This window comes from Pan paniscus, chromosome 12 (assembly GCF_029289425.2).
Source record: "Pan paniscus chromosome 12, NHGRI_mPanPan1-v2.0_pri, whole genome shotgun sequence".
Classification (NCBI taxonomy): Eukaryota; Metazoa; Chordata; class Mammalia; order Primates; family Hominidae; genus Pan; species Pan paniscus.
In genome coordinates this window covers 57,599,576-57,624,293 of record NC_073261.2, presented here as the reverse complement: position 1 = coordinate 57,624,293, position 24,718 = coordinate 57,599,576, and the positions used below count along the sequence as shown (strand labels likewise).

Sequence of the window (24,718 nt, the reverse complement as noted above, 5' to 3'; positions counted from 1 at the left end):
CTACTTGGCAGGAATTGTTTTTCTCTTTTTTTGTGCAGTACCATATCCTAGAATCTAAACAGTGCTCAATAAAGATTTATTAATCGAATGGGTGAAAGAATCAAGTCATTTTCCCATAGCAGCACTATGTTCAGCTCCCTCAGTAGGCTCGTCTCTGCTAGATGATGATCAGCTTATCTGAGAGGTTATTCAGTAAATGGGTTGTGTCCTCTATAATTATAATGTCTTCCTCCAAGTATGTCGGTGGTGAGTCTCGGTGGAGCTCTTTATGGTGCAAAGACCTCCCTTGGAGAATCTGATGAAAGCTGTAGAAACTCTCCCCAGAAAAATACCTAGACACAAACAATTTTGCTTCTGACAGCAAAACATTTTCAGACACCTGTAGCCCGTCTGTACACCCTAGGGAATGAATCCCAATTTTAAATTTTAGAAGTTACTCTGGTGACAACTGTGCAGAGCCGATGCCTCTTCTGGCTTGCCGTCCCCTTTTGGGCTCCTTTTCTCCCTTGACTGGAGAGATGGCCCACATAGTCTTCACGGCATTCCCAACTTCTTCCTCAGGGCTCCTCCTGCCTGTAGCTGGCTCTGAGTGTTCCTCTCACTTTAGAGGGCAGCACATTGGTGTTTCAGCCTTTTTCTTATCAGTGGGCTAATTTCTTGCCACCCTTCTCTAAGGGCTTGTGACTTCTGACAACTCATTCTCAGCTTACTCCTGCCCATTTCCTCTAAACTACTCCTTCCTTTTAGTAAGGCAGGCTTGCCTTCTCTGGATCTCCACACTGAAACCTGGTCCCTGTCCCGTCTCCAGGGAGCAAGCAGTCCAAATTGCAAATCATCACACTCTGTCCAGACCTGCTTTTGTCCTCTTCCTCCGGAGATGAGCCATCTGAGGTTTTGCTCAGGCTATCGCTGAGTGAGGAAACAATGCATTACATTGTTCTCCTTTACCCAACCCAATTTTAAAGTCCTGAAACAGGTCCTATGTTTTTGAAATTATTATTATTAGTATAAATTTATGGAGTACAGGTGCAAATTTGTTACATGCATAGATTGTGTAGTAGTGGCCAGGTCTTTTAGGGTACCCATCATCCAGATAACACATATTGTACCTATTAAGTGATTTCTCATCATACACCCCCTTCCATCCCCTCATCCTTCTGAGTTTCTGTTGTCCATAATTCCATACTCTATCTCTGTGTGTACACGTTACTTAGCTCCCACTTATAAGTCAGAACATGTGATATCTTTCTGTGTCTGCCTTGTTTCACTTAAAAATGGCTTCTAGTTCCATCGATGTTGCTGCAAAAGACATGATTTCATTCTTTGAAATGTCATATTTACTATTCTTTGGCTGAACAGTAAGTATACCATTGTGTGTTTATACCATATTTTCTTCATCCGATCATCTGTTGATGGACAGTTAGGTTGATTCCATATCTTTGCCATTGTAATAATCATGTGAGAAACATACAAGTGCAGGTATCTTTTTGTTATAATGATTTCCTTTCCTTTGGGTGTATACCCAGTAGTGGGATTGCTGGATCAAATGATAGTTTTATTTTTAGTTTTCTGAGAAATCTCCATACTGTTTTCCATAGAGGTTGAGCTAATTTGCATTCCCACCAACAGTGTATGTGTTTTCTTTTCTCTGCATCTTGACCGACATCTGTTATTTTTTTACTTTTTGGTAATTGCCATTCAGAGTGGCATAAGGTGCGATCTCATTGTGGTTTTTATTTGCATTTCTCTGATGATTATTAATGTTGAGGATTTTTTTCGTATGCATGTTTGCCATTTGTATGTCTTCTTTTGCAAATTGTCTGCTCATGTCCTTTACCCACTTTTTAATGGGGTTATTTGGTTTTATTGTTGTTGAGTTATTTGAGCTCCTTGTAGATTCTGGATATTAGTCCTTTATCATATGCATAGTTTGCAGCTATTTTCTCCCATTTAGTAGGTTGTCTGTTCACTCTGTTGATTCTTTTGCTGTACAGAAGCTTTTTAGCTTAATTAAGTCCTATTTGTTTATTTTTATTTTTGTGGCCTGTGCTTTTGAGGCCTTAGTCATGAATTCTTTGCCTAGACCAATGTCCACAAGAGTTTTCCCTTGATTTTATTCTAGCTTTATTCTAGGTTTTATAGTTTCAGATCTTACATTTAAGTTTTTAATCATCTTGATTTTTGTATATGGTGAGAGATAGGGCTCCAGTTTCATTCTTCAGCATTTGGCAATCAGATTTTCCCAGAACCACTTATTGAAAAGGGTGTCTTTTCTCCAGGGTATGTTCTTAGAGACTTTGTCAAAGATCAGTTGACTATAAATATGTGGCTTTATTGCTGGGTTCTCTATTCTGTTCCATTGATCTATGTGTCTGTTTTTATACCAGTGACATGCTGTTTTGGTTACCATAGCCTTGTAGTATAATTTGAAGTCAAGTAATATGATGCCTCCAGCCTTGTTCTTTTTGCTTAGGGTTTCTTTGGCTATTTGAGCCCTTTTTTGGTTAAATATAAATTTTAGGTTTTTTTTCTAGTTCTGTGAAGAAATGACGTTGGTATTTTGATAGAAATTGCATTGAATCTGTAGATTGCTTTGGGTAGTGTGATTATTTTAATGATAATGATTTTTCCAATGCATGAGCATGGGATTTTTTTATTTGTGTCATTTACAATTTCTTTTGTCAGTGATTCTGTAGTTTTCCTTGTAGAGATCTTTCATCTCCTTGGTTAAATATATTCCTAGGTATTTTATTTTCTATAAGCTATTGTAAATCAGAATGCCTTCTTGATTTTATTTTCAGCTAGATCGTTACTGGTGTATAGAAATGCTACTGATTTTTGTATGTTGATTTTATATCCTGAAACTTTACTGAATGCATTTATCAGATCTAAGAGTTTTTTGGTGGAGTCTTTAGGTTTTTCTAGATATAAGATCACATCATCAGCGAATAGGGATAATTTGACCTCCTCTTTTCCAATTTGGATACCACTTATTCCTTTCTCTTGCCCGATTACTCTGGGTAGGACTTCCAGTACTCTGTTGAGTAGGAATGGTGAAAGTTGGCATCCCTGTTTTGTTCCAGGTCTTAGAGGGAATACTTTTGACTTTCTCCCATTCAGTATGATGTTGGCTGTGCATTTGTTGCATATGACTTATATTATTTTGAGGCACGTTCCTCCTATGCCTAGTTTGTTGAGAATTTTTATTTTGAACAGATGCTGAATTTTATCATATGCTTTTTCTGTGTCTGTTGAGATGATCATATGGCTTTTGCCTTAATTCTGTTTGTGTGATGTATCACATTTATTGATTTGTGTATATTGAATCATCCTTACATTCCTGATATAAAACTTATTTGATCATGGTGTGTTATCTTTTTGATGTGCTGTTGGATTTGGTTTGTTAGTATTTTGTTGAGGATTTTTGAGTCTATATTCATCAGGGATATTGGTCTGTAGTTTTCTTTTTTGTTGTTGTTATGTCCTTGTCTGGTTTTGGTATCACAGTGATACTGACCCTGTAGAGTGAGTTAGGGAGAATTCTCTCCTTCTCAGTTTTTTGGACAGTTTCAGGAGGGTTGGTATTAGAACTTCTTTGTATGTTTGGTACAATTCAACTGTAAATCCATCTGGTCCTGGGTTTTTCTTTTTTGGAAGATTTATTGTTACTGATTCAATCTCACTACTCATTGTTGGTCTCTTCAGACTTTCTATTTCTTCCTGCTTCAATCTTGGGAGGTATATGTTTCTAGGAATTTATCCATTTCCTCTAGGTTTTCTAGTTTGTGGGCATCTAGTTGTTAATAATAATCTCTGATGATCTTTTGTATTTCGATGGTGTTAGTTGTAATGTCTCCTTTTTCATTTCTGATTTGTTTGGATCTCTTTTTTTCTTGGTTAGTCTAGCTAGAAGTCTAACAATTTTGTTTATCTTTTTGAAAAGCCAACTTTTCATTTTGTTGATCCCTTGTATTATTTCTTTGGTTTCTGTTTCATTTAGTTCTGCTCTGACCTTTGTTATTTCTTTTCTTCTGCTTATTTTGAGTTTGGTCTGTTCTTGCTTTTCTAGTTTCTTGAGGTTTGAAGTTAGGTTGTTAATTTGTACTCTTTCTACTTTTTGATGTAGGCATTTAATGCTATTAACGTCCCTCTTTGCACTGCTTTTGCAGTAGCCTACAAGTTTTGGTATGTTTTTGTATTTTCATTTGTTTAAAAATTTTTTAGATTTCTATCTTAATTTCTTCCTTGACCCAATGATCATTCGGTAGCATGTTGTTTAGTTTCCATGTATTTGTGTAGTTTTTGAAGTTCCTCTTGGTATTGATTTCCAGTTTTATTCCACTGTGGTCTGAGAAGATACTTGATATGATTTCACTTTTTAAAAATTTTTTGAGACTTATTTTGTGGCCTGACATATGGCCTGTCTTGGAGAATGTTCCCTGTGTTGTTGAGAAGAATGTATATTTTGCAATTGTTATATAGAATGTTCTGTAAAAGTCTATTCATCCCATTTGGTATAAAGTCTAATTTAAGACTTTTAAATTTATTTTCTGTCTAGATGATCTGGGTAATGCTGAGAATGGGGTGTTGAGTTCCCACTATTACTGTGTTGCTGTCAATCTCTTTTTTAGTTTTAGGTCAGTAATATTTGTTTCATGAATCTGGATGCTCCGTGTTGAGTGCATATGTATTTAGAATTGTTATATCAGTTCATTTATATAGTTCCAAATGACTCACTTTGTTCATTCCTTTTTATTCTTTTTTCTTTATTTTTGCCTGGCTGGATTATTTCAGAATACTTGTATTCGGGTTCTGAAATTCTGCCTTTTGCTTGGTCTAGTCTGCTGTTGCAGCTTTTGAATGTTTTCTGTAATTCCTCCAATAAATGTATTTTGTTCTAGAATTCCTGTTTGGATTTTTACAAAGATATCTATCTTCTTGGTAAATTTATCATTCATATCCTGAATTGATTTTCTGATTTCTTTGTATTGATTTTAGATTTCTCTTGCATCTAATTAGGCTTCCTTAAAATCAATATTTTGGATTCTTTATCTGGGATTTTGAGGAGTTTTTTTGGTTAGGAGCTATTGCTAGAGAATTATTGTTTTCCTTTGAGGGTGTCATATTACATTGCTTTTTCGTGCTTCCTGTATTGTTACATTGATTTCTGCACATCTGAAGCAATAGTCACTTCCTCTTATTTTTGAATTTACATTCATTATGGGGTGGGGACATTTTTTCCTGAAGATGTGACTATGATGTTGGTTGGGTAGGGCCATTTGACTTTGCTTCTTAGTGTGTACAGTGGTGAAGACGCTGTATGATTTCCTTGGTCATAAATAGCCTTAGTGGTATCTATGGATTCCTTAGTGTGTTAGGGTGCAGTTATTGGTTACTTTTTCAGGTTTCAGTGGTAGCAGTGGTGGGCCAAGTGTGTTTCTCCTTGAGACCTCAGGCAGCATATGCTGGCACCTGTATTGGCAGTTCCAGGCAAGTTGATTCTTGGGCCTGTGGGGGGCTTTTCTGGATGCTGATTGTAGTAGTGGTGTACTGGGCAGGTGAGTGGGCTTTTGACCTTTTGGGCAGCGAGGATGGTGGGGGCAGTGGGTATAAAGGTGGTCATGAAATGTTCTTCTAGTTCTCAAGCACAGTGCTTTTGTGTTAGCCGTTGTTTCAAGTTTCAATGGGCTGTGTGGGCCAGCCTCCAGGCTAGTAGATGGTGCTTGCAGGTAACAACGAGCGGTGGGGGTAGCATGGAGATTTATGCCCGACCGCTGTTCCCCAGAAGAGGTATTTGGGTAACCCAGGTGGTAGTTGGGTTGTGGAACACCCAGGAGCCTGGATCCCACACTCTGTCTTGGAGTAGGGGGCAAAGTTGGGCAGAGCTGGACCAAACAAGCTTGTATTCAGGCCCTCCAATGGCATATGCATGCACCAGCCTTGATTAGGGGGTAGAAGAAGTCCTTAGGCCGCTTGTGAAATGCTTGGTGAGCGGCAACCTTTGCTGTCCTGAAGTCTTAGGATAGGGAGGATAGGGCTGTCCCAGTGGCCACTGCTTTGGCCCACAGGAATGAGACTTGCTTTCGTCTCACACCCCAGTCCCAGCAAAGTTCCCTCCTCCATCCTGGCTATGGCAGCCAACTTGGCCACCCAGTCAGTCCTGGCAGGCTGCACCTAGTCCACAACTCAGTCCTAGGCCATAGGAGATGCCATTCAGCTTAAGGCCAAGCCTCCACAACAACTCTCCTCTTGCTTAGGACCTGGGATGGTGGTGTGCCACGTTGCAATGCCAGTGGCTGGAGCCCACTCCACACTTGCTTCTCAGAACAGGCTGCAAGGGTTCATCCCCCGCTCAAGCCCCAGTCCTGCAAGCACCACCCAAGTTCCCCCATGCACAGCCTGTAAGAGCTCCGATCCAGAATGTTGTCCCACAGCAGCCAGCCAGGTTTCAAAAAGGGTGTAGGACATTCCCTGGAGCAGTTCCATATCATAGTCTTCTTGCCACTCCCCAAGTTAAGATTCGTGGTGTGGGAGAGTCAAGGTGCTCTCCTACGGCCTGGATTGTATAATTCCCCAGTGGAAAAGTGGACAGCAGAAAGGCACTCACTCACCCTCTCCCATTTGGGGGATTCGCTCCCCTTTCCCAGCTGGCCTCAGCCACACAGCTTTCCTGTTTTCTTTCTTCCTGGATATCAAAGCTTCCTCTCACTTTTTTGTTGAACTCCCAAGTTATTTCTTGAACACTGCATTTAAAGTGCAGTTGTCTGCACACTTGCTTGGTTTCTCTAAGTGGATGAGATTACTGGAAATGCTTGTAGTCAGCCATCTTGAAAAAGAAGATCTTGTGTTTTAAGCATCATTGTGTGTTTTCCAACAGGAAGCATACTGTATGTAAATATTGAATTGTTATATACCTTGGATTTCTTTTCTCCTTTCATTCTTTTAAGTTCTCTGCACCCTTCTGAGCATGATTTCCTAATCCACAGCACAATTTAGCCTGGAGGGGTGTGCAATCATTGTTATTCCATGTGTTCTGGTCTTTCTCACCAGCTACATTCGATATTAAAATAGATGATATTTACTTATTTCCATGAATTCCCTCATATCTCCTGCCCTCAGCTCCTAACAACAGACAGATACTTATTTATTCATTTGGTCAACAACTCTTTCTTTAATATGTGCTATGTGCCCAGTTCTATGCTAACACTGGGGCACAACAGTGAGAAAGAGAGAGAAAGAGGAGAGAGAGAGAAAAAAAAGCCAAAGTCTTTTCTCTCAAAGAGCTCACAAGCTAGGAGAAGACACAGCAATTACTTTTAAAGAGCCAAGAGAAAACATAGTTACAACCGTGAAAATAGCCATGTGGGAAAAACACATGACACCATATGGGGAAAAAATATCTTTGTCAAGTAGGTCAAGGAAGGCTTCCTTGAAATAGTGATGATTAAGCTTAACTCTGGAAGGCCAGCAGAAGCTAACTAGACAGAAAAGGGAGAAGCAGAATGGTGTCTTAGTCACAGGGAATAGCATGTGCAAAGGTCCTGTGACAGAAAGAAGAACAGGCTCTGGAGTGAGGGGAGGGTAATAAAAGGGGAGATAGCTTTGTTAAGGATGTTGGTCTTCATCCTAACAGCAATAGGTAGTCATTGGGGATTTCAAGGAAGAAGGTGAAAAAATCAGATTCTATTTAAAAGATCATTCTAGTTGCTGTGTGGAAAATGGATTGGGCTGGAGGTGGCAGATCAGAATGAAAGCAGGAGACCAGATATGAAACTCAAGCCATTGTCCAGGCAGAAAGGACAGATGGTGGGTTGGACACGGGTGGTGGCAGTGGAGATGCAGAAAAGCAAACAGGTTTGCACAATGTTTTGGAGGCAACATTGCCAGGGGGTGGGAGTGAATTTGATATGCAGAGAGAATGTGGAGTCAGATGAGTCCGTGATTCCTGGCCTATTAATGAATGGAGAATAAACACTGGGTTGGCAGCATGAGACAGCCCCGGGGCCCTTCCTGACAACCTTGCCTGTCTCTCTGTAATGCTGAGAGCCTGTTTGCTGTCTCCTGGGTATGTCTGATAGGGTTGCTGCACTATTTACTGTATCTGCTCATCAGGAGGACAAAATCATCTCAGTCTACCCAACAAACTACCTTCAAGATCATTATCTCTGAAGGCCCCCATGGAGCCATGTGCAACTCTGAAAGCATTTCCAGGGAATGGTGGGCTGGCTTCATAAACGCTAAGTGAAATTCTGTGTTTCTGCCAGACACATTGATATATAGAACAATGCTGGTAAGGGTTCCCGCTTGGGATTTTTTTTAACCCACCTGGGAAGTATCCCCTGAATGGCAGTTGACAATTAGCTGCTAAGTAAAAGGAGGCACTTATTTTTATTGTGGGCCTTGACAGCTTTATGTTCACTGTTTAAAAGCTGGAGAGTCCTGTGTGTAAAGGTGAGTGGGAAGGGGAAGTGCTGGGGGAAGAAGGGCCGGGAGGGCTGGGGCAGGTGCAGACAGATCCCATGGTTTCCTTTTTGGAGTCAGAACCTGAGCAGTATTTGCAAGCATGTGCTGATCTGGAAGTGAGAGAAGAGGGTTCTTTCAGTCTGGGGAGGAGGGAAGGCCTGAGGCTGGCTCATTGGAGGCGTGAGTCTTCGGCCCTGCCATGCCTCACATCCCCACGATGCCGCGGTGGGAACTGGGCTGTGGCTTTCCTGCCCTGGCACTGCTTGTTTGCTGGGATTTCAGGAGGAAAACCCCCAAGCTCCGAAAGAAAGGTATTTCTTTTTTATTTTGTGGTTCACTTCTTCCACTAAAAGACTCGTTTCCCAGAGCCTCTACCCTCTCCTGTCAGGGGTGGGGAGCGCTTCTGGAACTGATACCCTGGGAAGGAGGTATCAGTGCTGAGCGGGCAGGCACAGTGTGTATGGGGGTGGGGAGCTCTCCCTGAGGCCTGGGCTGGGCTAGAGGCGGGGTGGGGAGGGGCTCTTGTCCTGATCTTAGGAGTGTTTCAGTGATGACAAAGGAGGACCAAGGTAGGGAGGGAGGTGACAGTTGCTCTTTCTATTTCCACCTCCCCAAACCAACCCAGTTTCCTGGAGTTTTCCAGCAAATCTAAGGAAGGAGTTGAGGGATAAGGGGTGGAGATGGATTGTGGGGAGAGCTAGGGCAGTTACTAGTGTGGTAGTGAGGCCTCACCCTTCTGTGGTTGTTCAGGATGGGGTCCAAAATTTTAGGTCTGAGGACTGGAGACAAGGCGAACATGGTATGAGGGGAGGTGGGGCTGGCATGGGCTGGCATGGTCTGGCATTAGAGGAACTCCCTTGAGACTTTATGATCTCTGAACTTTTATTCCATTAGCTTTAAACTCTAAAGGGAAATAAAGCACTGAATATAGAATCACAGGGTAAATATGACCTCGGAAAAATTCCTGACTCAAATCTCAGTTTTCTCATCTGTAAAATGGAACAATAATATTTACTTTGTAGAGTTCTCATGAGGACTAAATGAGATAGCACATGTGAAAGTATCTGGGGTCAGTTCTCAGCATAAAATTAATGTCATTAATTACATTGGTTAATAGTTATAATTATCATATTACATATATTATAATTACATTATGGTAATTATATTACTTACAATTATTACAATAAATTCATGAAAATTTATACCTATTAAGATGGAAATGCTCTGCTAATGGCCAAAGGGGTGACAATTAGAACCCAGAGGTCAGACACTGGTATAACTCAGGACCAGGTCTTTGGAGTTCCAGGGATGTTTCTGATTCCAAACTCCTCATGTGATCTGAGATTAAGAGTGACAAAACCTGACTTAGCCAAGCTAAAAAAAAACAAAGATGATTTTTCTCTCATGTAAGAAGTGACACTGTTGGTCCTGATGTCTCCAGAGCATCCAGTGGTTGGTTCTTGTTGAGAGAATAGCTTTGACGGATTTCTAGGCTGCAGATGTCAAGTTCAAAGTCTTCATCATATGGGTGATATTTAAAGTGGTGAGACTCTGAGAAAGTGTGCAGATGAGGAAGGGAGGCCCTGGGACCCTCCAACATTTAGAGGACAGCAAGGACAGGAAGAATCCTCAGAGGAGGCTAAAAGCATCTGATGAGACACACGGAGAACCAAGAGGGACTGGTGTACCAAAAGCCACATGAGAAAGTGTCCCAAGAAGGAGGGGGTGGCTTGCTGTATCACTTGCTGCTGATAGAGTAGTTAAGATGAAGACAGAGAATTTCATCTCAGATTTTAAAATGTAAAGGCCATTGGTCTCCTTGACAAGAATAGGTTTGGGGAAGTACTGAGCAGAGAAAAGGGGCAGAGAATGGGAGGAATGGGAGGCAGCAGGTAGTGACAGCTCTCTGAGGTCCATCACATACCAGGTTCTGAAAACAGATGCTGAGCCAGATGGACTGTCTGCCTTTGAGGGGTCCACAGTCCAGTGGAAGAGAGGGATGTTTAAGTGAATCATCATAAAATTACATGACAGTGATAACATCGAGGAACACACAGGGAGCTCTATGAGTAGAGGAAAGAGTGACCAGTTTTCTCTGAGAAGACATCCAAATTCAGAAGACTGGGTTTCCAGGTGGAGAGTAGGAGGAAGGGCATTCTCTTGAGAATTTTTTAAAAGCAAAAACCATTTTTCATTCTTCCTTTCATACTCTCTAACTATCAAAGAGCCTGGCCCACAGCAAATGCTCAGCCTACATTTGTTGAATGACTTTGTGAATTCTGGTGGAAGGAATTTGCAAGAAACAGAGTTGCAAAAGAAACCATTATAATGATATAGGCAGCAGCAGTGAGAATAGGGAGCTTGTTTAAAGCATATTTGGAATGTACCAACCTAGGCCGAGCGCGGTGGCTCATGCCTGTAATCCAGCACTTTGAGAGGCCAAGGTGGGCAGATCACGAGGTCAGGAGATCGAGACCTTCCTGGCTAACATGGAGAAACCCCGTCTCTACTAAAAATACAAAATATCATCCAGGTGTGGTGGCATGTGCCTGTAGTCCCAGCTACTCGGGAGGCTTAGGCAGGAGAATCTCTTGAACCCGGGAGAAGGAAGTTTCAGTGAGCCAAGATTGCGCCACTGCACCCTAGCCTGGATGACAAAGCAAGACTCCATCTCAAAAAAAAAAGAATGTGCCAATCTATTTGGGGAGAGTGAAGAGTGTTGCGGATAATTCTAATGCTCACAATTTTGCTAATTGGGTTAGTTAAGTGCAGGTACCTTGTATTAATGGCTTTGTATTTTCAGTGCCTAGGAGAGTACCTGGCACTTGACGATGGAATGAAGCTATTGCCTTTGAGGAAGGCTACAGGAGAAGCAGTGATTTAGGGATGGGATGATAGTGAGATTAGAGAAGATACTGGGAGAATTGCCATTAGACATTGAACTTATGGGAATAGAGGAGAAAGAGAGAGAGAGAGAAAAGATGGAAATAGATATGATATAACTACATATACAATGATAAAATAAAACACTTTTTTTATGAGTATAATACTAAAGAGAGAAAAGCAAATGTTGGTCATTTGCATGAGAGCTGAGGTGGGGGATTATTCTTTCATAAATTATATCTATCAATCCATATGTACACACACATATATCCATATATACACATATATCCATATATACACATATGTGTGTGTATATATATACACACACACATATATACACATATATATACACACATATACATACATACATATATATATAGAGAGAGAGAGAGATCTGGACCAGATATGCAGATTAATAAGTTATAAGTTTATAGGTGATATCTAAATGTGTGGAATCATATGCACTTTCCTAAGGAGAATACTAGAGTGAGAAGAAAAGAAGCCTGAGTTGGAATCCCAGGAAATGATGCACCAAACGAGCAGGTGGAAGATGGAGCACAGTCAAAGACACTTGAAAGGAGTCATCAGTGACATGAGCATAGAACAGGAATGATTGGATTTATTGCAATGTAGGGAGACAGTATTGAAGAGGAAGGAGAATTAACAACATCAGTCTTCAGAGAAGATCAGTAAGTAGGGTGTGGAATGAACATTAGGAGAGCACTAGAAATCTTAGTGAGCAGATTTAGTGAAGAAGTGCAGGCTAATGAAACCAGATTGTGATGGGTTGAGAGGCTGAGTAGTGAGTGATAAGTGAGGAAGTGGGGCAGACATCTCTCTAGAAGTAGACATTTTTATTACAAGTATATGGTAAAGAGAAGGAAGGCAAATGTTGGTCATTTGCATGAGAACTGAGGTGGGAGATTATTCTTTCATAAATGGCAAAGACTTAGACCCACGTGGGATCTTTCAATTGAAAGAGAAAATTTCAACATACAAAGAGAAACAGTAAGTACTGGAAGAGATGGAAGGAATGGAACCCATAGTTCAAGAAGGCATCATCCTAGATGAAAGGTAGGGCCCTTTTCTTCCTCTGGGAGAAGACAGGAACACAGAGGAGAAAGGATGGGAAAGGCAGGGACTGGAGATGAGGGAGTTCACTCGTAACCCTCCATTTGATAATGGAAGGAAAGAGGAGCCAAGATCACCTGTTGAGACAGAGAAGGGAGGGAATGGGTGGGGAGCTCAACAGGAGTGGCAAAAATTTGGAACCAATGTCTTGCAGAGATTGGAAGGATAAATTTCCGCAATATGGTTGTGCATGGTCTTTTGTAGTTCTCAATGGCCTGATGAAGACACGCAAAGGGTAGTAGGAAGCAGCAGGGCGGGGATGTTGAAGAAAAAAGTATGGGTCAGATTAATATTAAAAGGGCTGCATTTGAGGCATGAGAGGAATAGAGGATGAAGGCAGGACAAGGCTGATAGACTGGGATGAGGAGAAAAGCTAGAGAACTAGACATATATTAAGGTGTAAGAAGGAGCTTAGCCCCAAATCACCTGCAAGGTGGAGCATCTCCTATAAGACCTCAGAAATGGAGCTTGAATTTGAAAGCTTTGACTTCTCTGTGCACATCCTTACATTGTGTTTGTGCTATCTTTCCCCATCAAGTCCAGTGGACCTCTGGAGCCTGAGTTTCAACTGTTCCAAGAGACATCTGCCTCTCTCATTGAAGGGCCCCTCTCTGGACCTCTCAAAAGAGAATTTTCCTGATGCTATGTGGTCTGTTTTAAGTCGGAATATTTCAATCATGTCCTATCAATTTGGTGAAAAGATCTGTCCAGCTCCTTTTACAGACAAATAGAAACCTAATTCCATATGGTTATTGAAATTTTCTAATTGTTTCTCACCATGTTTTGTGTGACCCCTCAAAGGCAGACAGTCCATCTGTTATGTTATTTTCATAACTTGTTGGCAAACTCATTAAAAGCAGGAACAAGGTCTTCCATGTCCCTTGTCTGTACAACCCATTCCATGGAACCTGGTGCTGGCACATGGCAGGGCACTCAATGCATGCTAGTGGGAAGCTGAATTCATATACCAAGGAGATTCCTTTTAGTGTTTAAACTAAAGAAATGCCGAATAACCATTAGTCATGTGAAATACTTGCTTAAAGACAAATTGATTCATTAAATCCTTCAGCAAAATTTGTTGACTGTCTACCTTTTGCCAGGGGTTACACTAGACATTGGGGATGAAAACAGCCCTTCCTCCTCTTCTCAGTAGCAGGGAGCTTACAATCATGCAGATGACACAGGTACATACAAATCATGATCACAGAGTACGGGAAGGATTGGGATATTCAAGAAACAATACGGTGCACAGAGTAGGATGTAGTCCCTCCATCTGGATGTCAGGAAGGCATGGCAGATATGATGATATTTGAGAGGGGCCAAGGACGAGAAAAAGAATTTTATCCTCTTTGTCCTCCTGGTGCAGCCAGGGAAGGGGGAGAGCAGACTGGACAGGGAGGAGACTGTTCAAGGACATGGAGACTGCAGAGCATTACGTTTTGGAAACGTCAGTGTGAGTTGCTTCTTGGGGCATGGCAGGACATCAGGCCAGGAAAGCAGGTGGGTGCCAAGCCTTGAGGAATGCCAGCCTTGATTCTCAAACTTTAGCCACAGAAGTATCTAATCACAGTCTCACCGCAATGCAATAAGTGAAACGAACAACAGCCAAGCAGATTTGGTGGTAGTGGGGAATACAGAGGCCACCTATTCAGCTCCTTCTAGATTCCACACTCTCACCTCCCAACACCTGATGTGATGAAAGAGGAGTCCCTGATGAACTGCCAGGGCTTTAAATGTCTATTTGAAAACCATCACTGTGGCAGTTGGGAGAGAAGCAGATGAGTACTGAAAACCAAGAGAAAGGCGCTCAAGCAGAATGATGCTTTAGAAAGGCAAGCAGCAGGAGGGTTTCGAACATGATAGAGAGAAGAGACTGTAGCGGTTACAGGTGAGAGAGGAGGCTGGCCTACGGTGGGTAGTGGGTGGGAGCGGAAAAGAACATGAGGGTCAAGAGCCTGGTACAGCTCTATACAGGTGGAATCCACAGGAACTCGAGATGGGATGGAGGGGACCAACGTGAGAGAGAGAATCATGGGGAGAGTCAAGTGACTTTGCAAACGGATGTCCTAGGGATTGAAGTGCTGGGTGCAGCAGAGCCCTGATTATGGCAGAGGGAAAGTCACGCGGGACAGGACAGAAGCCACGGCCTGTCTTCTGAACCTCCAGGGTATGGAAGCCTGGTGGGAGAATGGATAGGCAGTGGTTGTCCTGATTTGTAAACTTGTCTTCTCACACTGCCGGTGCGGGGAAACTGTGGAGTAAAGTTTCTCCACGCAGACAGAGCTGGGGTGAAGCTGGCCCCCACTTGCTTTGCTGGAGGCAGGGTAATTTGGGAAAATATTTTTGGAAAGCAATTTGCATGCCATCAAGTTATAAAAATGTTCAAACCTCTTGACCCAGTAATTCTACACTTGGGAATTTGTCCTAAGGAAATAGTTCAAAAGAATGAAACGCTTTTGTTCATGCATCCAAATGTTAATTAATTAGAAATTATGCATTGTACTGCATACATTCCAGGATCTCTGCCAGGTGAATGAACGTGTTTGCTGTGGCAATGTTTATAATTAAGACATAGTAAACAACCTAAATTATTTTAAATGCCACAGTGGTTTAGTGAGATGAAACATCTATGTGATAGACTACAGTAGTCCCTCTTTATCCTTGGGGGGATACATTTCAAGACCGCAGTGGATGCCTGAGATCTCAGATAGTACTGAACCCTATACACATTATGTCTTTTCAGTCTTAGTATAACTGAGACAACTACTACGCGACTCCTGGGCAAGTAGTGTATATAACGTGGATACACTGGACAAAGGGATGACTCACATCTTAGGCTGGACCGAGCGGGACCGCGAGAGATTTCATCATGCTACTCAGAATGACATGCAATTTAAAACTTATGAATTGTTTGTTTCTGGAATTTTGCATTTAATATTTTCAGACTGCAGTTGACCGTGGATAAGGGGGGATGCCATAGTGTGTTATGCTTTACTACTCTGTGACGCCAGTGGAACTCAAAACGGCCTGCTTGCTGCCGTGGTTAAGGCATATTGTTGGGAGTTCACTGCCTAGGCCTGAATCCCAACTGTGTCATGCTCTGAGCTGCCTGACTTTGGCAAGTGTCTAAGGCTCAGTGTCTTTAACAGTAAGGTGCGTGTGACATTAATACCATCTCATGGGGTTGCTGTCAAGGTTAAAGGACAAAAAGTGTGCAATTCCTAGCAAAAGAATTCAGTAAAAGCCAACCATTATTTTAAATATGTAAGAAATGTGTGTCAATATAAAAAGACTGATAAAGACTGCCTCAAATTTACAGGCCCCTATTTATAGCTTCAGGAAATATTCTGAGTGATTTGTCTCCCATATTTTGTCTAGTATCATTGCAATAAAACCTGTGAAGTCACAGGTGACACAGAAAGTCAAGAAATAGTTCATCCAAGGAGGCACAGAATGACGGGCAGGTTCTGTTTGCTCTCTCCTCAGCAGTGTTTGGCCAGCGCTTGGATGAGACTGTGGCCTATGAACAGAAATTCGGCCCCCATCTGGTGCCCATCCTGGTGGAGAAGTGTGCAGAGTTCATCCTGGAGCACGGCCGGAATGAAGAGGGCATCTTCCGTCTGCCTGGGCAGGACAACCTGGTGAAGCAGCTGAGAGACGCTTTTGATGCTGGGGAGCGGCCCTCCTTTGACAGGTACATTGCCCCACTGCAGTGTCCCACCTCTGCCCTCCCCTCTGCTTGGCTTGGCTGGGAGGGCCTCTCCATTCCAATTGAGCTATGGGACTTGCATAGACACTTCTAAGAGCCCTGGCTTACAACAGAAAGAGCCTTTGTTTTGCCCATGATTGGGAATTTGGGAGACTGGAGCACAGTTAGGAGAGTGTGCAGATAGTTTATGTGACAGATGATGTGAACCAGAACTGGAACCCTGCTGGGCAGATTCAGGTGATGTTTAAGGCACAGGAGAAGGTGATGTGCAGAGGAGGGGAGAAAGATGGGACCTTGCCTGAGGCTCACCCTTCAGGACAGATGAGGAACATGGAATAGCTGAGCTGTACAAACACTCAGTGTAGTGGAGAATGCACCAGATCTATATCCAAGGGCACCAGCGTCGTTCGTTAGCATTCCAGAAGTGGCTAGAACCAGGACTTCTTGTTAGTTTCCTGGATCACAGTACTACGTGATTCTGACTCAGTTCTGAGCCCCTTTGCAGGAGCACATCCTGATATCTTGGCCGCCTGCCATTCCTAAGTGTGGAGGTCTCCCAGCCCTGTTTGGGGCATATCAGGCATAGTGACATTTCCTCCCACCACCCCCTTCCTCCCCACCTTCTCCAGCCACTCAGCTGAGGTTTCCTTCTCTGCCACACTCAGCTAGTAAAATCCCCACCCGATGTTGTGCAATCTCCACCCCAGTTGCCTGCGTGAACTTGTCCTGCTGGCATAAGATTGACTGCTCTTTCCAAATTAGCAGCCCATTAACCAAGGTTTAATAAGATGGGCCTGAACTCTACCCAGTTTCCAAAAATGAAAGTTGCTAAGCTTATTTTGGACAATGGGGTTGGGTTGATTCTGAGAAAATTGTGAAGACCTAAGTGTCATCTTGTGTAGAAGCTCCCTCACCCCTCACTCTAATCACCAACGCTGCCCATTTTTCCTCCAAAGCTTCTCTGAGATCTATATGTTTCTCTCCATGCTTATGGCCACAGTCGTAGTTTGGACAACCATAGGGGTGTCTTTCTTGCCCTTAATAAGTTAATTTCCCATGGGTGCTATATTTTAGCACCCTAGGAAGCAAGAGATGGGGTTCTTATTGGAACAATAGCCCGTTATTGGCATCAAACACAGGGACCTTTCAGCAGCACCATAAACTGCATCTTGTTATCAGGCACTTGTTCCATTATGCTCACCACCTTTATATTCAGTTTCTTTTTATGTTTTCAGTTAACCTTGGCCTGAAGAAAGATACAGGTGGGTTGTTGCTAGAGCAATGCCATATAGTGTGCCAAAAGGAATAGAGGTGATTGCTGGGATATGCCAAATAACTGCCTTAGGCTCTAGCCTATGCACTATGGAGTTGGCGTGGGTGGTGGTGTGGGAATCTTTGATTATTTTGAAATATTTGAGGCTGGAAGGAGGAAAATTACCTTACCTTGCGACATCTCCACCCCTAGAAGTGAGGGGTAGGGTTTTTACACATCCAGAAATAGGAAGGGTCATCGGGGGCTTTTCAGGGGCTTCGCAGGGGCAACTCTTAGGTCCACATAACCCTTGAGAGGACAAGTCTGATTTGGGAGGTATGACTGACTCTTATTTGATTCTTATTATTTAGTTACATTTGGGCATATTTAGGAGAGACCAGGTCTTCTCTCTCCTATTCCACTCATGATTCTGAAAACCCTCTTTTCCCCTTTTTCTGCCCTCTCTCCACCCCCTTTTATCCTCCCCTACTTCTCATTCCATGGTGTGTTTTGGTGTTGAGGGCTGTGCCCCGCAATGGACAGAGCATAGAATGCCGGATGCATAGGGAAGGGAAAGGAGGGGAGGGGCTTACAGGGATCAGCCTGACTTTGGGATCATAGAATTGACAAAACCAATAACTCAAGACAGGTCAACAAAACGGGTAAATTAACTCTGAAGTGAAAGTGACCAGTGTTAGATGATTTCCTGAGAGTGAATCTGGCCTGGGAGTGGGAGAGGAAGAGACCAGCCTTGAGACAGTGTTAACCTGAATTGTGTGTGGGAGTTCCGAAGAGGGGCAGTGTGAAAGGGGGTGGAAAGAGGGCAGGAAAGGGGGAAAGGGAGGGTTTTCAGAGTCATGAGCAGACCAGGAGAGAGAAGCTATGGTTGTAGCTTTTTCTGCCTCCTATAAAAGGAATTCTAGGAGTCAGTGGGTGGAAGAAGGGGTATTTGGGAGAGCAAGGAGCTCCCTCTTGCTGTCCCCAACTTCACGGCTGTGGGAACTCACCCAGATCCTCTGCATTGGTTATGTGCTGGGTTCCACCCCAAGATGCCCCCATTACCTCACTAGAATGAAGGTGAGCAAAGGAGCTGTTTGGTGAGACTAGTGCAGGTCTTTCTGGTCGCCTTAGACACAAAAATGTGAACTTTAAAATCTCCTTGCCAAGTTTCTACCAGGATGGACACTGCCTGGCTACAAAGCTAACACACTTCTCACCCCTATGTGTCTGTGAGAAATGCACTTACAGACATGCCACATTACAAGCATCAATGCCCCCAGGGAAGGGCTGGCAGAACCATCTGAGTCTTGGGTAATCCCTAGTGCATCAGCCGTTGAACCCAGAAGCCACCTGGCTCCTGACTTACTCTTAGCCCTTGATTAAAAAAAAAAAAAAAAAAAGAATCATTTAAGGGTGCTCTATTGGATTAGAGGAACAGCAAACTCAGAAAAAATAATGCTACAAATTTAGACCATAAAATAGACATCTGAGTTAGCCCTAGTACAATGGGGTGCTCACATTAAAATAAAAATTTATAGAAATAATTGTTTAATTTCCATGGTGTTAAGTGCTAAAAAGGAAACTCAACACTATGAAAACTTAGAACAGGGGCTTTTCACATGGTCTGGTGTATTTAGGGAGGTCCCCAAGAAAATGACATTTAAGCTGAGACCCAATAAACAAGAATGAGAGTTAGCAAGGCCCAGCAGTGGGCATGGCTTGTCAGGATTCTTTTTGGTGAAATGAACTGGGAAGCTTTCTGTAAGTTTCAGTGTTGTAAGATGATTTATATAGCTAATTTTGCTCTTTTATTATAACTTTGAAGTATCCATGGTGTAGCTGTATTTATAACCCCTTTCTCTTTTCTAATGATGGATGCTTTTGCTGTCTAAATTTCTCCCGATTAAACTGTCTAGGTGTCTTTTTTATTGTTGTTGTTTCTCTTCAGAAGTTCAAAAGATCCAATTTCCTTTCTTTTCTTTTTTTTTTTTTTTTTTTTTTTTTTTGAGACCAAGGCTAGTGTGCAGTGGTGTGATCTTGGCTCACTGCAACCTCTGCCTCCTGGATTCAAGTTATTCTCCTGCCTCAGCCTCCCGAGTAGCTTGGATTAAAGGCAACTGCCACCACGCCCAGCCAATTTTTGTATTTTTTAGTAGAGATGGGGTTTTGCCATGTTGGCCAGGCTGGTCTCGAACTCCTGACCTCAAGTTTTCCACCCGCCTTGGCCTCCCGAAGTGCTGGGACTACAGACATAAGCCACTGTTCCCAGCCAGGATCCAGTTTCTTGAATTATCCTTTACACTGTTTCTTCCCTTTCAAACTCTGTTTTCTTCACTCATTCCATTGGTGTGTTTTGGTGTTGAGGACTGTGCCCTAGAGTGGGCAGAGCATAGAATGCTGGAGGCATAGGGTAGTGAAAGGAGGGGAGAGGCTTACAAGGATCAGTGTGACTTTAGGATAATAGAATTGAAGGGAATTGGAAGACTGATTGGATGGGGGTGAAGGAGAGGTCCCAATCAAACGGGAGTCCCAGGATGCTGATAGAGACAAATGGGTGGGTTGCAGTGTAGGAACTTTAGGAAGATGCAACTTTTGGACTTTGGGAGAATTCTGCTCCTGCAAATTGTCAGCTGACTGTCTTTCTGCCACTTTCTCGGGAACTTCTCATAACATATTTTGACAAAAGTACTTTTCCTAGCCTGGCTTTGCCTTGGGTATTTTTGGGCAGTGACTCAGCAGGGAAGGATTTTCCAGAATCCCCATGTTAAATGAATGGTTCCTACCGCAGATTTCCTGAGGGCAGCCATGGAGCACAGAGCAGGCTCTGTGCCAGCCCGTGTTCTCCTATTGAGATAGAGTTCACAGGCTGCAAAGGGGAAGCCTTTTCAGAAGACAGCTACAACAACTGGCTGTCAAAACCAAAGTAAAATGCACACAAAGCACCAAGACAGAGCTTTACAATCAAGCCCCAGTATTCTTGCTTCTGTTGCCTCAGATGCCTCCCTTCTCCTCCTCTTGTCCAGATCCACCCCTCCCTTCCCTCCTAGGACCAGGAGACATGTTCTCCAGCCTATTCTATATTTCTCATCACTGAAATCAAGGAGATTCCAAGGTTATTCTGGACCTCTTGCCACATCACAGCTTTTCACGATGCTACCAGGGCTGCTACCTAAGAATGCCAGGTTTTATCAATATGAAATAAACAAACATTTCTTCAATAATCAGCTTCAGGAATATGGTAGTGAATCTTATTTTCTCTTGTAGCGTTGCAGAATCAATGCAATCGCCTTGTAAGCCAGGGGTCAACAAACTTTTCTTAATGGGCCACATATTAAATATTTAGGCTTTGCAGGCCAGATGGTCTTTATTGCAACTATAATACTCGCTCAGTACATAAATGAACAAGTGTGGTAGTGTTCTTCTATAATTTTACTTACAGATGCTGACATCTGAATTTCCTATAATTTTTACATCGTGACATACTCTTCTTCTTGTGAGTGTTTTTCCCCCAGCTATTTAAAAATGTAAAAATAATTCTTAGCTCCCAGGCTGTACAAGTAGAGGCAGTGGGACAGATTTGGCTCCTGGCCCGTGGCTTGCCAAGCCCTCCTGTAAATGGAGAAGCTGAACTGAACAGCCGTGCCTCTTTCAGTCAATCAGGCCCACGGGGAGGCGTCCTCTCCTCATGCTCCAGGCTGACACACATGCTGCCTGCCTCATGCCCTAACTCCTCACCGCCTTTCAGAGTTCATCTGAGGTACTCTTTCATCTGAGAAGTCACCTATGTGTTCCCATCTCTGCCTTGGGTGTTCTTTTTCCATACTTCCATAGGATTCTGAGTCCTGGGCTTCCCATATCATGGCATTAGCCACACAGTATTGTAAGGACATTTTAATACTTGAGTCCCCACAGTTCTGTGGCTCGATGGGGCCAGGGCTCCATCCCTGGATTGGATGGCTACCGATGTCCCTTGGATTGGCTACTGAAATCCCAGTGCTTGACAAGTATCTTGCAGTATCTTGCACCTAATAGGTTTTCTCGATGCTTATTGATTGAGTGAATTATTGAGTAAATACGTGAGTGAACCTCAGAACTATTTTAAGCACTCTGGAAGATTAAAGAGAAGAATGGACCAAGAATATAAAGGAGTTAACACAAGCAATATTAGAGACTAATTAGACAATGCTAATTGTGAGGCACTAAATGACTTGAAGAAAGAAGAAAGCAATAAAGACGAAAATCATTAAGGAAGGTTTAGTAAAAATGTAGACCTTGAACTTACCTTTGAGGTAGTTGGGTGGAAGAGACAGAGGAACATTTATTCAAGAATGTTGTTCCAGAAGGGCGAATTAACAAAAATGTTTTGGTCTGATTCTTCTTTATTAGACTCTACTCCTCTGCAAAATCTCCCTTTGTAATTTATGGTTCTATTCACTGAATCATCAGGATGGAAGAGAGGAACATCCTAAAGTTTTTCTTTCAAAGAGTTTCACAGAGTGTTGCTTATTTTCTTCCAGAGACACAGATGTGCACACTGTGGCTTCCCTGTTAAAGCTCTACCTCCGAGACCTCCCAGAGCCCGTGGTTCCCTGGAGCCAGTATGAAGGGTTCCTGCTCTGTGGGCAGCTCACGAATGCGGACGAGGCAAAGGTTTGCATCTTAGAGTTAGTTGTCCTGCTTTAGAAGAAAGTGATTGGTTTTCTGGACACTAATCCAGTAGGCAGCAGTGGGTCAAGGGGCCTATACTTTTTGGTAAGATAGTCAAATGCAACTTCCTCAGCAACAAAAGGTATATGAACTCAATCATAATGACTGGCAAACCACAGCCTTCATGAGATGCAATAATCCAATAAAGAATTGGACCATAATCAAATACTGCTGGATCACATTAAAAGTAGTGAGAAAAGGAGGATACATCGGAGGACGGTTTCAAGCATGATGGCCTTGCTGAGACTTGCTGGGACACAAGGACAGGCTGGAAGGCAGGTGTGAGGTCACAAAGCTCAAGCTCTACAGCAGCTGTGACTGTCAGGTGTGGTCATCCAAGGAATGCACGTGCCAGGGAGAAGAAGGACAGGGAGGGTTTTTTGATTGTTGTTCTTTTCAGCCACAGCTGCCTGTAGGGTCTGTAACCACCATCTGCAATATGCTTGTGAGAGCGCACAAGTTCACTAACAAGATTTTTGATCCTGTATAAATTTATTTCTAGAGAGGCCTTATAGTCAACAATGACCACACTGTAGTCATGTTATTATAATCAACCGACCAACCAAACAACCAAAGAAACTGATGAAACCCAACCAACAACAATAAACCTTGATGATTTTTAAACAAGATTTTCAAAGCCAAGTGATCCATGAAGAAGTTTATGTTTATATCAATGACCATGTTAAAAGCCCTCTCTGGCAAAATGGTGCACAGAAAAATCTATAATGAGACCTAGATTTAACCTTGATTTTGCCATTAGACAAATTATGCATCTTTTGTAAGACTCAGTTTATTTACTTAGACCAATAGAACTTTCTATGGTAATGGAACTTTTATGTATCTGCACCATTCAATATGGTGACCACCAGCCACACATGGCTATTGGGCATCTAAAATGTGGCTAGTGCACCTGGGAAGCCAAAATCCTAATTTTATTTAATTTTGATTTAGTTAAATTTAAGTAGTTACATGTGGCAAGTAACTGCTATATTAGACAACACAAACTTAGATCATTTTCATAGTAATATCAGCCATGCCTAGGATTGTTTTCAGGACCCAGGGATATGATACTGGTGGGTGACTTTAAAATTTTTTTCAATATAAGGGAAGGTTTATTATCTTCCACACTTCAAAATGTATTAGATAGTCTGCTTCATAGAATATATTTATTTAAAACGAATGAAGAAATAGCACCCTAGCCCTGCAAGAAAACACAGCTGTGAGAACTTCCATCCCTGACTGAGCATCATGATTTGAATAGATCCTGACATGAGAGAAAAGCTGACTTTCTATTTCAAAATTAAGAAAGGAAGAGAACATGATGCAGGTTTTGTAGCTCTTGTCCAAACAAAAATTAGATTGCATGGATCTGAGGTACGATATTTTGTGCGTAACTTAAGAATTTTATTGGGGGAGGGAGAAAGGGATATGAAAAGGCTTAACTTATACTGGTATATCTGCTCACCATTGTGAAAGTAATAAAATTTTATGGAATAAGGTTTAAAAGGCAGCTAAAAAGATAAACGTTTCAGATCGCATCTCACCCCTGGGTTCTGGGGAAAGTAAAGGAGGCACCTAGATGCTGTGCTGACAATAAGATTCCCACCCCTGCACTCACTTTAGACTTGCTTCTCCCAGCTTTCTCAATCCCAGCATCTTTGAGAGTTTCCACATCTGTGGCAATGCATGTCTACACACAGGGACCAAGGTCCTTCTCACTGGTGAAAACATGGCAGAGGTGGCAGCTAGGAGGGGTGAGTCTGTAGCAACCTTTGCAATGAATTTACTCGGCTCAACTGAAGAAGGGATCTCAGCATGAAGCTGATGCTACGCTAAGAAGGTCTATATCTACGGAAGCTGCTGCGTGTAGGCTGACAAGGCTGGAGGGTGCGTTTTCTGCAGGAGAGCTGCTCAGGTTTGAGGAGTGCCTGCACACCGCATGTGAATTGTGTACTCTCTTTTTTTTTTTTTTTTTTTTGAGATAGAGTTTCGCTCTTTCGCCCAGGCTGGAGTGCAGTGGCGCGATCTCAGCTCACTGCAATCTCCGCCTTCCGGTTTCAAGCGATTCTCCTGCCTTAACCTCCCGAGTAGCTGGGATTACAGCCGTCCGCCACCACGCCCGGCTAGTGAATTGTGTACTCTCACAAGCACCATGTTGCAGATGGTGATTACAGACCCTACAGGCAGCTGTGGTTGAAAAGAACACGGAAAAGCTCGCTGGCCCTCTTCTCTCCAGCACATGCTTTCCTAGTAGACCTTGCCTGACATCCACGGCCATCCATTGCAGAGCTTGAACAGTCTGACCTTGCACCGTCCTCCAGCGTGGTCTGCCTGTCTCTGTGTCCCGGCATGTCTCAGATAGGCCACAGTGCTTGAAATCCTTCTCAGAAGAATCCTCCTTTTCTCACCAGTCTTAAAGTGATTCTGAGATATCTTATTGTGGTCTTATTTTTTATTGGATTGTTACCTCTCAAGCATTCGTTAAGCAAACAATTAACGTATGAGTTGTTAAACAGTCCTTCCTTAGAGTAGCTCAGGGTCAAGGGTGGGGTGCAGTGGCATAATTACATATA

General features: G+C 42.8%; 1 protein-coding gene across 5 annotated transcripts in view; it reads left to right on the top strand.

Annotated features, from left to right (window-relative positions):
• Positions 1-24,718, top strand: part of ARHGAP25 (Rho GTPase activating protein 25) — a 92,231-nt gene that overhangs the window by 56,759 nt on the left and 10,754 nt on the right. For 4 of the 5 annotated variants that reach the window (XM_003830920.3, XM_063594895.1, XM_063594896.1 and 1 more), the window contains 2 exons: positions 15,964-16,171; positions 21,956-22,088. In XM_003830920.3, the coding sequence (XP_003830968.1) occupies positions 15,964-16,171; positions 21,956-22,088 (341 nt within the window). The remainder of the gene's footprint in view (positions 1-15,963; positions 16,172-21,955; positions 22,089-24,718) is intronic. The other variant, XM_034953301.3, reaches the window with a different exon arrangement.